The following is a 16,539-nucleotide window of genomic DNA, read 5'->3' as shown; positions in this document are numbered from 1 at the left end:
AGCTCCTGTAAGTGTTTCAGGCTAGCTGTAACCTTTTATATTACTCAGTACCCAAACCTTTCAAAACATCCTATATTCACAAAATTGTTATCACTGAAAATGGAATCTACTGCAATGTGGATACATGTGGAGCCTGTACCAACCCCTTAGTGTTCATAACAAAATATAAAAGATAGCTGTATTTCTTGGACTTAATTTCAGTATCAACCTCTTTCCCTTAAATATCACCCAGAGAAAAAGTTAACAAAAACTCCTCCAACCTACCGATTTTAAAGTCTAAAATGACACTATATTAATTCTACAAAAAACACATAAGGCAAGATCCAAGGAAACTAACTGATTTTTTTTTTTAAAGTTCCCTAATAAAACTGTCAGGTTTGTAAGTACTCCAATCATAATAGAAAATACACAAAATGAAAAAGAACCTCACGCATAGATGTAAATAAAACCACTCTTTAGGTTGCCCATTAATCCACAAGTGGCATATTCATCTTATTTACAGTATTATACCCCCTGCCACGATATTCCATTACAGAGTCACGCTACACACTCCATAGTTAACACTGTAGGAACCATCTCTTTTTAAACATGTTTTTCTCTGTATATTTCCCTTTTGGCTTGCTCTCAGGTTAAAAAAAAACAAAAACTTTACAATTAAATTCCTTATGCTATTAGATATTCTAAGAAAATATGTATAAAGTTAAAGAAATGATATCTGACATATAAAACATAATTACATTTAGTTCACTCTTCTAGAAGTATTTCCACATTCCTGTTTGTCATGGTTTTAGTGTTCCACGTGAGCAAGTACTTCTTACATATTTTTATAAGTCCAAGCATAAAATTTATGTCAATCATAACTATCAAAAACTTCTATTCCTTCCATTAAAGAATATGCAAAGAAATTCTATGTGTGTGCATATGCTAATAGCCATGTTTGTTTGCTTTTTGTTTTCATTTGCTTTCAATGAACCTGTTTCTTTACAATGATTCATTCCTCTCCCAAGCTGCTTCTCTCTTCTCTGAAACAGGATTTTAAGGTCCAACTATTAATTCTGATACCTTACCATGTTTTGCAATCACCAATCTGTCTAGAGCATGCAAACAAATATAAAAATATTTACTGAAGTGTAATCACAGCCTGAGCTTGGAAGCCTTAAGGGACATTTTTTTAATTGACAAAATTAATTACCAAGCTCGGTCAGGAAAAATACATTTTGGTATAAAAGGACTGCCAATATATACTTACAATGTAAACTCTAACACAGACAGTAGGATGAGATCTGTATTCTAAAATAATTCGAAAGGTGTGAGTCACCACCTTGAACTAGCTATATAGGACTCATACTGTCCCACTCATTTTTTATGTAGAACAATGGATCATGGAGCCATGAGATCATCTTAGATACTTTAAAGACCTATGTTTATAAGGTAGGTGATTATTGTTGAGTAACATTTAAAGTTACATAAGAGGATTACTGACTAGGTAGCCCAGAAGAGAGACACTTAAGTTTTCTGAATACAAGGTTTGGCTCAGTTCAGTCAGAACAACATTTCTGGGGCACCTGGGTGGCTCAGTGGGTTAAACGTCTACCTTTAGCCCAGGTCATGATCCTAGGGTCCTGGGATTGAGCCTGGTGTCAGGTTCCCCAATCAGTGGGGAGCCTGCTTCTCCCTCTCCCCCTGCTGCTCCCCCTGCTTGTGCTCTCTGTCAAATAAATAAAATCTTTTTTAAAAAATAAATAAAATCTTAAAAAAAAAAGACAACATATCTTACAAGCAGTCAAGGAGACAGGGGAGATGAAGAAATAACATTTGCTAGATGTCAAAAGTGTTATAGAAATGAAATAAAAAAAAGCTATAGGTGCTTTGTAATATGAAGCCAAGTATAATGGTAGAAGAGATATAAAGGGCCTCCAAATACTATTTGAAAGGCAACCTGGTGTAGTACAGAAGTGACTCTGTAGTCAGAGATCTGAGTTCAAACTTTGACCCTATAAATTAGAGATGCGAAAACTTGGGAAAAGGTTCAACTTCTATAAGTTTCAGGTATCTCATCTATAAAATAAGGACTATGCATCCATCTTATCAGGTTCACTTAAGTTTTGAAATAGCTAACACAGCTAGCACTATAGTGCCTAAACACAGGTCTTAATAATTTTTTTTTTAAGATTTTATTTATTTACTCATGAGAGACACAGAGAGGCAGAGACACAGGCAGAGGGAGAAACAGGCTCCATGTACGGAGCCTGACGTGGGACTTTGATTCTGGGGTCTCCCGGATCACACCCTGGACTGAAGACGATGTTAAACCGCTGAGCCACCCGGGCTGCCCACAGGTCTTAATAAATATTAACATATTTTCTCTCCTCCTCAAACTCTTGAGTATAAAGAGGAAGGAAAAAAAAAAAGATAAAGGTCTTCCATCCTGTAGATGAGTAAAAAAATGGACATTTCCCTTTTTTTTTTTTTTTTTTTTTTTTAAGATTTTGAGAGAGAGAGAGCGAGCATGAGCTGGGGTAAGGGGACAGAGAGTGAAGCAGACTACCCACTGGGCTTAAGCCCAGGACCCCAGGATCATGACCTGAGCCAAAGGGTGACGCTTAACTAACCTTACCACCCAGGCAACCCTTCCAATTCGTTATATAGGAACATATCCCTAAACTAAAAATGAGGGGGATGGGGGACTTAGGAAGGATTATAACAGCTTCAGAGATTCAACTGGTTCCATACATAAGAACTTTAAATAAGGGTGTACTGGGTGAGCTCCAAAGGAGTAGACTAATGAAAATTTCTCTAACATGAACCCTATTCATGAAATTTGGGATTAGTAGAATCTAGGGTGACTTGATAATTCTATCTCTGTTAGGAAACAAAAAGGAGTTTCTTGGTCATTCAGCCAGTTAGACTTCTCTGTAATTACTATATAAACAAAAAAAAGGTTCCCTCAAAAAAGAGACATTTATTTTAACACTGATCTTAAAAGAGCCAATTTTACTGGAAAAGAACTCTAACAATAAGAACAAATATTGGCAAGATCACTAGGTCAGATGGAAATCCAGAATCATAGGGAAAAAGGGAGAAACACCAATGTTATTTTGTAGAAAGTTGACATAGAGTAGCACAGTTACTTAAATTCATAGCTCATTTGCCTTATAAGCTGGAGTCATGACATAAGAATAAGATTTTACATGTATGGATCCTGAGCTCATGAGTACTGGGAGGTTTAAAAGGAGAGCTCAAGTTACACTTGAGCTTTTTAAGTGATCTATTTACACCATATGACTAAGAATGTATTCCATGGAGAGCTTATGAGCCCAGGCTTCTGAAACTGTCAAACTAAGAGAAAGGAAAATGAACAGCCACAAAAATCCATAAAAGCTAGAAGTATAAAAATCTCTCTTCCAGATTAAGTATTGTAGAAAAGTATCATGAAAAATTCTACAAGTGGGCTTTAAAATATTAATATGCACAGTAGCACCATTCCCTTATAAAGTATGTTTGAGGAGGTAAGGACAAGTCCTACAGATTAGTACTAAGTCACTGATCCTAAAATACTGAATAGGAATATTTTCAAGAGAAGCTATCAATCAAAAATAAACAAAACAAAACCAAAAATAAGGTTTCTGACAGAATTCCAAAATGAATACTAAAGATTTTAGGGGCAAGGGGGTAAGGTGATGGGTACTACACAGAAGTGAAGTACATTTATTCTATGAGTTTTGCACAGGGGTATAGTATTAGGGGCTTACCTTCTGTAAATATAGTATCTTAGGGCTGCAAGGATAGACTCTCCATTGGTTATACACATTATGAAAAAATATGAAAAAATTTCTATTAACTATGACGAGAAAAGATCACCTTACACCTAACCATAATATTTCATACTGTACTTTAGGCTCTTTACTGTTAATTCTGTACTCAGATGGGTACCTGATAACTGTTTTTTTTATGTATTAGTATTTTATTTTTTAAAAAAAGATTTTATTGATTTATTTCAGAGAGTGAGCAAACGTTAGAGCATAAGCAGGGGAAGAGGGAGAAGCAGACTTCCCTGCTGAGCACAAAGCCCAACGTGGCATCTGATCCAAGGACCCCAGGATCATAACCTGAGCTGAAGGCAGACACTTAACTCACTGAGCTGCCCAGGCATTCCTATGTATTAGTATTTTAAATAAATGCCTAAGTCAATTAATTATTAATATAAGAACCCCAAATTTATTTTACATATCTTTGGAAGATAACTGGATTCATTTACATAGAGTACATTATATTCTTGCTTTTACAGTGAGCAACAAAGCTTAAGGTATAAAGATTAAAATCCTGAAAACCTCATACTTTTCCCAAAGCTAGAGACTATCAAAGTAGGTCTAGAAACAGACACTGATTTGGCAGAGAAAATCTGACTCATTAATGCCTTCCATAGCTTTATATCACATTTTCCAATATTATAGGGCTAATTAACAAGGTTTCAATTTTAGTATAACTGAGCTTTAAATGGATGAATCAGCCTTTAGTCCCAGTCACTGCATAGATTTCCACCTCCTTCCTCCTATAAACACCATACTTCATTGATATTCAATTCTTAATTATATAAATTGAAATAACACAGCCCTCAATACTAAGAAGTCAGGGACATGCGGGGAAAAAGTGATTTTCCTAAAAAGCAGAATCGAGAAAGAACACAATTTAAATACAACACAGCTTACTGCCTGGACTTTGCTCCTCTTTTAAACAACTCAAAGTGACAAAAGTGCTCCAAACCAGAAAACTCTCATGTACTTGCAAGAAAAACTCTATAAACTGGAGGGATTGGGTGGTGGGAGGCTAACAAGGCAGATCTTAAAATTTAATTTCTTTGCTTACTTGATTAAAAAAATTAAAAATTAAAACCCAATGTGCAATGCCAAAGAAAGTATACCGATATTCAAAACCCTGAACGACCCCTGAAAGAATTACAGCCTATATATCACTAACACATCACACATATTTATGACATTGTGTTGCAAAGTAGGCATTATTTGTTTAAAAGTCTATATGTGAGCTCTAGAATGGAAACACAATGCCTGTATAGAGCAAGAAAAGTATGATGTAAAACCCACAGATTTTTTTTTTCTTTCGTTCCCCTTTCAGGAATTGTGCCTGGCATTGTGCAGCTGTGGTGCTGCCTTCATCACTCCCTGCTTCCAATCTTGCTAATTAAAAGGTTGATCACAGAACAATGCTCTTCTCATTAATTTCAGTGTTCCGATTGGGCAGGATCCCTGCTTACCCCACCTGATCTTTTCACACTGCTGAAGTTAATGTGACAGGAGCCCGAAGATGGATTACCTGCTGCCATATTGCCCATCGCCTCCAATCAGGAGCTATCTGTGTAAACTGATTGTTCTAATTTGCTCTCATTATTTTTACAATATCAGGAGAAAATAACGCACACAGCTCACTGTCAAAGCCATGAAAATCAGCCATTAGTTAAACCCAGACACTGAGTGGCTTTATTAGAGGCACTGCAGTTTATTGATGTAGCTCCAGTCAAACAAGGCAGCATTTGCCTCAGTAGAAGGAAATGTTTATACTGAAAGTAAATATTTATTGTAATAATACCCACAGCAGTATGATATTTTTGAGTGATTCTATTCTTATTTCAGAAGCTTTGTTTTGACACAAATTAACAACAATAAAGAGTTGGGTTGGCATAAGAAAGTAGATAACATTTAATACATATTCAGTAGCCTGAAAATCTATTAACTCAAATCTATGAGCACTCCTCACTTCCTATACCTTGTATAAATAAACTCTATTCTGTGAGCATAAATGCTAGTCAATCAATAAATAATGGAGGTTCTATTCTGCTCTACACAACAAATATTTTTCCAAAACAGAAATTTTATGACTTAGGAATCAAAATTATTTCTACAATGATCATACAGGTATAGTCTTAAATAATAAAAACTGTATCCTTATACAATGTAAACATTCAACAAGAAAGATTACTAATCCTAGTATCATGGACATTCACAATATATTGTGGAACAGAAAATAGGCAATGAGTGAAGCCAGCTAAGCAAACAAGCTAGTTTTTAAACCCTCAGTAAGAGATGGTTTCAAAAACCAGAAGGCAGAACTCTACCAAAAGGTTTGCTATTCAGTGAGATAATATCTTTAAAAGATTTATTTGGGGCACAAAGAAAATCTATTTTCCTGTTGTAAAGAAAATGCTAAACTCTAGAAAAAATAGATTTAAATCTGGCATTTCTAGTCTTACATGGCTATGAACATTTTTGTAAAAATGTTAGCTAAATGCTGCCCGAACAGCATTTTGGGGAGCTGGAGAAGGGGGTATAAATAATAGAAACTGATGCCTTTTAAATAAAGGAATTTAGTCCACATACTCTTCCCCCTTCCCCCCTTTAGTATTGAAGGAAACATGGCTTCCTCCTGTTTTCTTTCTACACGAAGATTCCTAGGTAATGTGAAGGCATGAGTATGCCCTTCTTGCTGCTCCCCTTTTAATGGCCACTTTTCTTTTTCTAAGAAACGTGTGCCATGCTTTTCTCCTTAAAATTCCTGCACTAAAAGACTGCACCATACTGCACTCCGCAAAACGTGCTGATGGCGCCAATTACAAGCCCCCAGCCGAACGCTCCAGCCCCCACCATTCGGGCAGATTTATGCGGACTCTTGCCGACGTTATTACAAGTCAGAGTTTATTGGGAAATTGTTACATTATGCGGAGTGTCTAACAAATTGCTTATGCTGCTATAATTGGATTACAACAGCCGCTTGCTCCCACCGGTAAGATTAGGCAAGTAGGACTCCTGCCGATCTCTGAGCGTTAGCAGTAATTTTATTTGCCTTGCCTCTCTCTTTCCTAACAACATGCCTCTCTCCCTGCCAGCTGTCTGCTGAAAAGGCACAGGCTTGTTCCTTGGCCCTAACAATGCAATTACAGCCCCGCAGATCGCACTGTTTGTGCATTAAGTACAGAGCCAAAACGAGGCGAATTGATCGTTTGACTTTTGGAGAAGCCATGTGATCTCTCGATGCGGGTGATCCGACATGCATCAGCAGGCAATACTGCAGTCAATTCTTGATGAAGAACTTTCTTCCTTTACCCCTCTCTCTCCCAACCTTTCCTTTTTCACTGAAGAAATCACTGACTGGGCTCATCTCCTGCTAATCTGGACCAATCCACAAAGAGAAACTTAATCTTATTAGCTCCCTGGCTAGATAGAAATGTGAATAGGTTCTAGCATCTTGAAGTGCCTGAGTCAGATATACCAGTGATTCCCAACAGTTGAACCACTGCTGCTATCTTTAAAAAAAAAAAAAAAAAAAAAAAGGTTCATAAAGAGTTCACTGAGGGGAAAAAAGTTTACAGAAACACTGTAGTTCAAAAGAACTACAGAAAGTTTCAGGTTTTGGCAAATAAAACTGCCTTGGAAAGGCTTTGTTTGAAGCTCTGTCTCTATTCAAGGGCCCATCAAGAATCAGCACGGAAGCACGTGTCTGCCTTTCTCTGCAGGTCTGCCCTGCTGGAAGATGCTGGCAGCTAACATGTAGAACCAACGCAGCTGACTTCAGGCTTAAAACAGCCAGTCTGATCCCTACTTGTGGCAAAGTTTTACACATATTTTGTTGACAGCTTTCTGCTTATCTCTTTCTTCTGTTTGTTTAGCAATGAGTGCAGGTAGTAAGGAGACTGAGCAAGCAGTTCTCTCAATCAAGGGCATAATTCAAGAAGATTCTCACTGGGGTCTGGACTTCTCTTTTTTTCTTTTGAGATTAACTCTCTTGAAATGGTTGAAAATGACTTTTAATTTTATCAAATTAATACAGACCAGGATTCCTCTTCATACTGTTCTCTCCAATAGCATATGCTGCTTAGGGTTCCTGATGATGATTATACAACAAATGTGCAGTCAATCCGCTGATCCATTTTGGTGTCCCACGTCTGCATTCCTAAATATCATACACATCTAGGAGGTTATGTGTTCTTGTATCCTTAATCTGACAACACACAAACTCTTGTTTATAACAATGGTCCTTGATTATTACCTCAAAGTGAGCTGGGAAAAGTCACTTTACCAGTACTTCTCAGAACCTCTCTATAACTCCCATTAGCACTCATTAAAATCATATGAACATATGAAAATGAAAGAAAAAATAGTACTTCTGAACTTTATTCCTGAATTTTTGAAATAGTGATATGTTAATGTGGAACAACATTACATTCCAGAATTTTTCCAACCTCACTGGCCTCGATGATATGGTTAAACCTTAATATATCCTTCACAAAGCTAATGTTTTGACCCGATAGAGAGGCTGGTGCAAAGAATGGCCCATCTGACATGCTACTTGTGGAAGAGTATATTAAAGAAGCCTGTTAACATGTAGTTTAAAACTCAAAAGAAACTCTGAACAGCTGAAATGCCTTATAAATAGCGCAGACCCAGAGGAAGTGCAAACGTCTGCATTGTGAATTGTAGATCTTAATTACCGACGATGGCTGGTACAGCAAGTAGCACAGAAAAAAAGTGAAACAGTTGCACTGTTCATGGTTGGCAATAATTCTTCAGGAAAATATTTACTATCAATCAGTTATGAGAAAAGGGACTCTGTGCTCGTAAAACAGCACGTTGCTTCTCATACCAGGACCATTTTGCTTCAGCATAATCTGAATTTAAACAGCTTGTTTCCTGCGGATATAATTTTGGAAATAAATAAAACAAGTCTTCTATCAAAATCTGGAGTGAGTGGAAAAGGAACAACACATTTTTCTGTCTCAGTCAGTTGCAAACAGATTATTAGTCTCAAGCAAAAAACAAGAACAACAAACCACCACAATACAGACTATCTACAAAGGACTACTGAAGAGGTTTATTTTCCAAACATAAAGAGGCAGAACTTTTCCTACCTGAGCAGAAATCTAGGTAGATGTGTTCAAACAACTCATTTTTAATTCTGTGCATGTGCACACACACACGTGTGTGTGTAAAAAGTAAATTAGGAAAAACATGAAACCAAAATTTTCAGTAAATATTTAAATAAAGTCAGCAAAAAGATAACAAAAATTAATGCTCTTCATTTTTCTAGTTAGTTTTCTTTACGAATTAAAAAACATCATGAAGGTTGACAATTAGGTACAATGTGATTATTGATTTTAAAGACTAAGTTGGCAGTCAATAATGACTGTCCATTTAAAGCTACAATAAATACAGAGCTCATCATGTTCCAAACAAATCTCATGAACCATGGGGCTATAATTAGTAAAAGAAAGGCTTTGGAAGAAAATAAAAGACATTTCAATGCCTCCAAATATTACTTGGACTAAGTTACACTGCTAAAACAATCCCTCCTGCACTTTTATTTTTAAATCCTTTCTTAGATCTCATTCTTCAAGTTAGAAATTCAGAAAATTATTATTAACCTAGAGTCTTACCACTTTGTTTTCTTATATTCTAAAGAGGACAAATGGCTGGCTCCCTTTTCATAGGCCTATTATAAAACATTTATGGTAAGGTATTTCTAGCAAAGAAGATTCACATACCATATACTATAGGGTCTGAACGTAACAACTTTGCTGTTTTTCAGGGAATGACTGGTATTAATGTCTTCTCTAAAACTCATAATAAACAATATTCAGTAATAATAATGACTATCTTCACCCAAACCAAAGTCACTCTTATCAGCAATTAGCTCCTTTAAACTAGAGGACAAAAATGTTATCATTATATTATAGTTGCTCTCACAATGGAGATGTTGGACATTCAAGGCCACTTTGGAGTCCAACCTGAATCAACAACAGACACTTGTACCAACTTAAAAGCTACTGCAGGCATATCAAGTGTAGCAGATGAGACTATTCAGTTAAGGGCTAAAGGTGGAGAGCAGGAAACAGGGACAGGCTTGCAGACATACAAAAACAATGGCAAGTCATTACCTTTCAAAGGTCAAGCAATAAAAGAGGCCTATAGAAACAGCACTGAATCATGAGATACATACAATACATGTAAATAGAAAAGGGAAAACTTGTCTATTCCCATGTTATTGGTACCTCACTGGAGGCTGTTACAAAAAATAAATTTTTTTAGCTACGTATGTTTTTATTTGCCATTGTCCAACTGATTATTCCACTCAAATCTGAAGCAATGAACCAGAAGCCAGGATATGGACCAATAAAAGAAACCAAAAGTTAGGTGGGTTTCAAAGGAAATGATAGAAATCATTTTTAAATTAGGATATTTAGTGAGACGATAAAAGGATATAGGTGTCAGAATAGTGTTAAAATAAGCAAGAATGGGATGAGAGGGTCACCATCTGGGAGCAAAGGAAACAGACAGATGAGCAGCAATGAGCAAACTTATTTCCTCACCCAAGAGCATAGAAGAAATTATGCCATTATGCCAGATGCCAGAAGATTTCTAACCATGCACCACTGAAGTAGAGGGTGGGAGAAAAACAAAACACATCATACAGACACACACCAACATGACTATATAGCTTAGAGATCCTGGCTTACAAAGTATGGAGAAAACAAAAGGAACAGATGCTCACTTGGCCAGCTCTCAATGAAACTCATTAAAATTGTCACCCTGTCCTTGGATCGGTGCTCCTGCTAAGATTTTACCTTGTTTAGCCAGAAGTCACCCACTTGTGATGAAACTAAGCAACCCGGCCAAAAAGGAGAAAGATTATTTTTAAAAGCCCAAATAACTGGTCCCCCATTTCAATGTACAAATGCTGGGTACAAAATAGGGTCAATTAGTACTTGCTAGTTGTGACTAAATGACTGCAAAAATAAATATATGTAATTTGCTATTTTCATATTTAACAGCAAATTGCTAAGACACTCTAAGAAACACTTAACCAACTCTACCTTTTTAAATTATAATTTTAAACAAATTTTGACATTTCTTATATGGATCATTTCTAATGGTTATAGTTCATATGATATAGTTTCATTGATTAAGTAGATCCAGGAACTACTGCAAGTTTTCAGAAATAAAATAAAAAAATAACAAATACTGCTGTCCTTTGATTTTTGCAGCAAAGGATGGAGACTGCCTGATGACCAGCTCCAGCTCGTATAACAGTAACTGAGAGCCTGAGTGTATAATAAAATAGACTAAAGTAGTTAAAGTTGGAAATGTTCTAAGTGACAAAACTGAATAGTTACTAAGGTGGTAATTTTGCATATATGCAAGGTAAATGTCTAGAAACAGAGCCCATACTGGAATTTTATACCACTCTTGGAATAATCAAAATTGCTATTATCTAAATTTAGGTCAAAGTTCCTACATAGTTAGAGATACTTGAAAGATCAGAGCCATAGTTTATTATTATTAGACTGGAAGATCTCTAATTATTAGACTGGAAGATCTCTAATATGTGATTACTTTTGCATCTATAGATATGTATCTATAGAAATACATGAGAAAAGGTAGCTCATATGCATGATAAAACATACTTGTCCACTCAGATCAAAATCACCAAAAGCAATATTTCTATCACTGACCACTCAACAAATAATAATAGTGATAGAATATTTGGATTTTTCTCTAGCATATTTCTCAATCCTTGTAATGGTTACTCTATAGTCAATTATATTTAAAATCCATGAACAACCTTATAAAAATAACTGTATATTTTCTTTCATGAATCTTACTTATTTGTAATAATCCATAGCTAGTGTCAAGTAACAAATGTGAATTAGATGGGAGTGTGACCAGAATGCAGAACCAAAAATTCTTTTGCAAATCAAGAGATGAAGACTACAAAAAAAAAAAAAAAAAAAAAAAAAAGAGATGAAGACTCCAACTTACAATCTGCTTTGGAAATGATGCCTGCTGTATTCTATTTTAAATACAAAATCCTGTGATAATCTTTAATAGCAATACTAAGTGAAGATGTTTATAGATAAAGCATTGTTATGATGCCATATAATAATACTGATGAGTAAAATTACTTACTTTGGCCACACAATTTTCAGTCTTCATAGCAGTACTTGCTAGACATACTGTTTCTTGGTTTAAGCAGAGTCTGGCACAGCTGTTATAAGTCTGTAAAGAGAATTTTTTGGAAACAGATTTAAATACTGAAATGCAGTCATGTAAAGTTTTCAAATTCTGTCCTATTATCAAAATCAACACATGAATAGACTTATGTATAAATTCCAGACTTATGAGAACTGGAAACAAAGAAAGAAAGGTGGAAGCAAAGAAAGTGAGAGCCCACAAGAGCCACTGATGAGTTCACAAACAAGGATGTGAGCAGCAGTGGTCTCACTGTATGTATGGAAGATGGGGTGCTACTTAAAAATGTGCAAAGGACTTGAACAGACACTTCTCCAAAGAAGATATACAAATAGCCAACAAGCACATGACAAGATGCTCAACATCACTAATCACTTCAGAAATGCAAACCAAATCCACAAAGATACCACCTCATACCCACTAGGATGGTTACTATTACAAAACAAAAAAACAAAATGTTGGATAGGATGTAGAGAGCTGGAACCGCTGTGCAGTGATGGTGGAATGTAAAAGTATACAGCTGCTGTGGAAAATAGCATGGTGGTGGTTCCTCAAAAAATTAAAATTGGAATTACCACAGGATCCAACAATGCCACTTCTGGGTACATACCCAAAAGAACTGAAAGCAGAATCTTGAAAAGATATTTGTATATCCATGTTCCTAGCAGCATTATTCACAATAGCCAAAACACAGAAATGACCCAAGTGTCTAATAACACATGAAGGGACACACAAAATGTGGCATACACATCAAATGAAATAGCATTCAGCCTTAAAAAGGAAGGAATTCGGACATATGCTACAATATGGGTGAACCTTGAGGACATTATGGTAGGTGAAATAAGCCAGTCATAAAAATATAAATACGAAAAAAAAAAGAGATATATACGGTATGATTCTACTTATATGAAATACTTGGAGTAAGCAAAATCAAGAGAGACAGAAAGTGGAACAATGGTTGCCAGAGATGGGAGAAGAAATAGGGTGTTATTGTTTGATGAGTATGGGGTTTCAGTTTTACAAAATGAAAAGACTGAGGGATGGATGGTGGTGACAGTTATGTAACAATGTGAATATATTTAATACACTGAACTGTACATTTAATAATGGTTAAGATGGTAAATGTTATGTCACATGTATTGTATCACTATTTTAAAAAATGGCTATACTTTATGGTAAGGAAACATTAACAATAATATAGTAAAACAATGTTTTTTTTTTAATAATCAAAGTTTTCACTAATGGTGTAAATCATGGTTCTTGAACTTTAGCATATATCAGAATCATCTGGAAGGCTCGTTAAAACACAGATTGTTGGAGTGCCTGGGTGGCTCAATCGGTTGGGTGACCAATTCTTGGTTTCGGCTGGGGTCATGGGATGGAGCCCCATGTCAGGCTCCGTGCTCAGCATAAAGTCTGTTTGGGATTCTTTCTCCCTCTCCCCCTGACTCTGCACCCGCCCCCCACTCCCTCTCTCTAAAATAAAATAAATAAACTCTGTTAAAAAACAAAACAAAACAAAACACCATACAAATTGTTAGGTCCCATCCCTAGGCTTCTGAGCTTTAATAATGAGCCCCCAGTTGATGCTAATGCAGTTTAGGAACACTCTTTGAGAACAATTATGTTGCAGAACTATACGTGTTGGAATTAAAGAGAAAAATCTTAAGACATAGGCAGGCAATCTCTTATAACCAACAATAGGAAAGAATCTATTTTTTAAATTTCTAGGTTACAGAATAGTTGCAAAAATGAGTTTCTGTATACCCTTTCCCCAGCTTCCCCTTACGTTAATGACTCACATAACCACAGAACATTTATCAAAACTAAGTAATCAACTAGGTAGAATATAAAGAATTCCTTTCGAGTTTCACCAATTTCCCTACTAATATCCTTTTTTCTGTTCAGGATCTAACCCAAAGATGCTGCACTGAATTTAGTTATCATGTCTCTGAAGTATCCTCTAATCTGTGACAATTTCTCAGTCTTGTCTTTTTTTTTTTTTTTTTAAATCTACGATAGTCACACACACAGAGAGAGAGAGAGAGAGAGAGAGGCAGAGACACAGGCAGAGGGAGAAGCAGGCAGGCTCCATGCACCGGGAGCCCGACGTGGGATTCGATCCCGGGTCTCCAGGATCCCGCCCTGGGCCAAAGGCAGGCGCCAAACCACTGTGCCACCCAGGGATCCCCTCAGTCTTGTCTTTTATGACTATCACCCTTCTGAAGAGTACTGATTGGTCTATATAATGTCTCTCAATTTGGCTTTGTCTCATATTTTCTCATGATCACATGGGGGTTATACAATATTGGGAAAGATGTACCCTTCTCAATATATCAAATCAGGAGACATGTTAATAAGCATTTTTAGTGATGTTAACCTGTATCATTTGCCTAGGGTCCATGTCTGCCAAGATTCTCCAATATAAGTTTATTATTTTTTCCTTTAGGAATTACTAAATATATTGGGGGAAATAATCTGAGGCTACCCAAATTCTTGGGTTTCTATTGCAAGTTTTGCCTGCTAATTTAAGCATCCATTGGTTGATCTTGCCTATGGTAATTTTTACTGTGATGTTCTCATGTTGATTTTTAAATTTCCCTCTTTCCTTCCACATTTATGAAATAGAATTTTTTTCTGTGAAGAAAAGCTATAATTTCTCCTATGTACTTATTTATGCTAGCAATGGATTCATAGATATTTTAAACTATTCATTTCTGGTCAATTATTCTTTGGAAAAACATAGGTTGAAAAAATAAGAACATGGAGAAAAAGTATTATAAAATTGATTTTCCATTTAGACAATTTAAACTTTTAAAAATTTATCCACTTAACTGTTTTATTCTTATATCATTTAAGTTGAAATTATTTCAAAACATATTTTAAATTTTTTTTAATTTTTATTTATTTTATGATAGAGAGAGAGAGGCAGAGATATAGGCAGAGGGAGAAGCAGGCTCCATGCACCGGGAGCACAACGTGGGATTTGATCCGGGGTCTCCAGAATCGCGTCCTGGGCCAAAGGCAGGCGCCAAACCGCTGCGCCACCCAGGGATCCCTCAAAACATATTTTAAAGGAATAAATTGGATCATTTGATCTCTGTAACAGCTACCGGGGCATTTATGTTCTGGGCTCAGGGTTCAGTACTTCTTTTCCAACTACTAATACCACAAACATTATTCATGTATAACAACATACAAGTTTTTAAATGAAACTTCCTATATTTTTAAAAGACACTTATGAAGTAATTGGTATATACTGAATAACAAAAAACGTAAACCAAAGAATTCAAGTTCCAATAAAGGCAGAGATGCTTACATTGAATTAATCCTCATAACAATTATAAACCATGGGAAAAATTAATAATAACTATTTAAAGGCACTGGAGAATCACCTAAAGTACTAAGAAACTGGGGGGAGAGTAGCTTGAGCTTAAAAAAGGAGAAACACATGGGGTCATCCACGTTTATGTGCTTTTTTCCTGAGGGTACTCACCAATCTACTTGGTGCAGGGTAACCGAAATTCAATTAGAAAACCAGTTTATTGGGGCAACTGGGTAGCTTAGTGGTTGAGTGTCTGCCTTTGGCTCAGGGGTGATCCCGGGGTCCTGGGATCGAGTGCCTCATCATGCTCCCTCTGGGAAGCTTGCTTCTCTCTCTGCCTATGTCTCTGCCTCTCTGTGTTCCTCATAAGTAAATAAAACCTTTTTTTTTTTTAAAGCCAGTTTATTGGCTTGATATGCCAAAGGATGGAGTTCAAGGCTGCCATAGTGGCTGGAGATTGAGAAGAGAAATCACAGAAAATAGAGAGAGCCATAAGTGAGGCTCAATTCTACTCTAATCCATGGCTAATACCCAAACTACATACATGAATGGGAGACTCTAAGAATTCCAGTGGAAGATAACAGAAGACTGAGATTGGAGCAGGGATTCCAGCTGCTGCCCATGAGGGGAGACAGAATTTAGAACTTGATTAAGTTAGAGAAACTTAAAGGTATCTCAAACTTTCACTGAAAACTTGGAATGACCCTGCAGTAAGAGTAAACAGGAAGTCTTAGGAGTAAGGGATCTACCTTGGGGGGCACGGGGTGTAAAATCAAAATGTACCTGCCATAACAAATGTAAAACCAACATTCTGTGAAGTCACAGTGATCAGGCACTAAGTTAATCAGTGAAAATAAAAGAATCCAGAGTCTCTGCAATGAGTCATTTATAATGTCCACTATATAATGTAAAATTGCTAGGGATGTCCTGTGGCTCAGGAGTTGAGCATCTGCCTTTGGCTCAGGGCATGATCCCAGTGTCCCAGAATCGAGTTCCACATCGGGATCCCTGCATGGAGCCTACTTCTCCCTCTGCCAGTGTCTCTGCCTCTCACTCTGTGTCTCTCATGAATAAATAAAATCTTAAAAAAAAAAAACCCACACAAAACAAAACTGCTAGATGTAAGAAGAAGCAGATAAAAGAAACCCATAGTCAAGAGAAAAAAGAACCAGTAGAAAA

The 16,539-nt window shown here is 36.4% G+C and overlaps 1 protein-coding gene across 6 annotated transcripts in view; it reads right to left on the bottom strand.

The window, feature by feature from the left end:
• BTRC (beta-transducin repeat containing E3 ubiquitin protein ligase) overlaps window positions 1-16,539 on the bottom strand; it is a 182,105-nt gene that overhangs the window by 51,092 nt on the left and 114,474 nt on the right. For all 6 annotated transcript variants that reach the window (XM_055300183.1, XM_055300186.1, XM_055300182.1 and 3 more), the window contains one exon: window positions 11,973-12,062. In XM_055300183.1, the coding sequence (XP_055156158.1) occupies window positions 11,973-12,062 (90 nt within the window). The remainder of the gene's footprint in view (window positions 1-11,972; window positions 12,063-16,539) is intronic.

This window comes from Nyctereutes procyonoides, unplaced genomic scaffold (assembly GCF_905146905.1).
Source record: "Nyctereutes procyonoides isolate TBG_1078 unplaced genomic scaffold, NYPRO_anot_genome, whole genome shotgun sequence".
Classification (NCBI taxonomy): Eukaryota; Metazoa; Chordata; class Mammalia; order Carnivora; family Canidae; genus Nyctereutes; species Nyctereutes procyonoides.
Note: the sequence above shows the minus strand (reverse complement) of the source record. Positions and strands in the feature narration are given on the sequence as shown.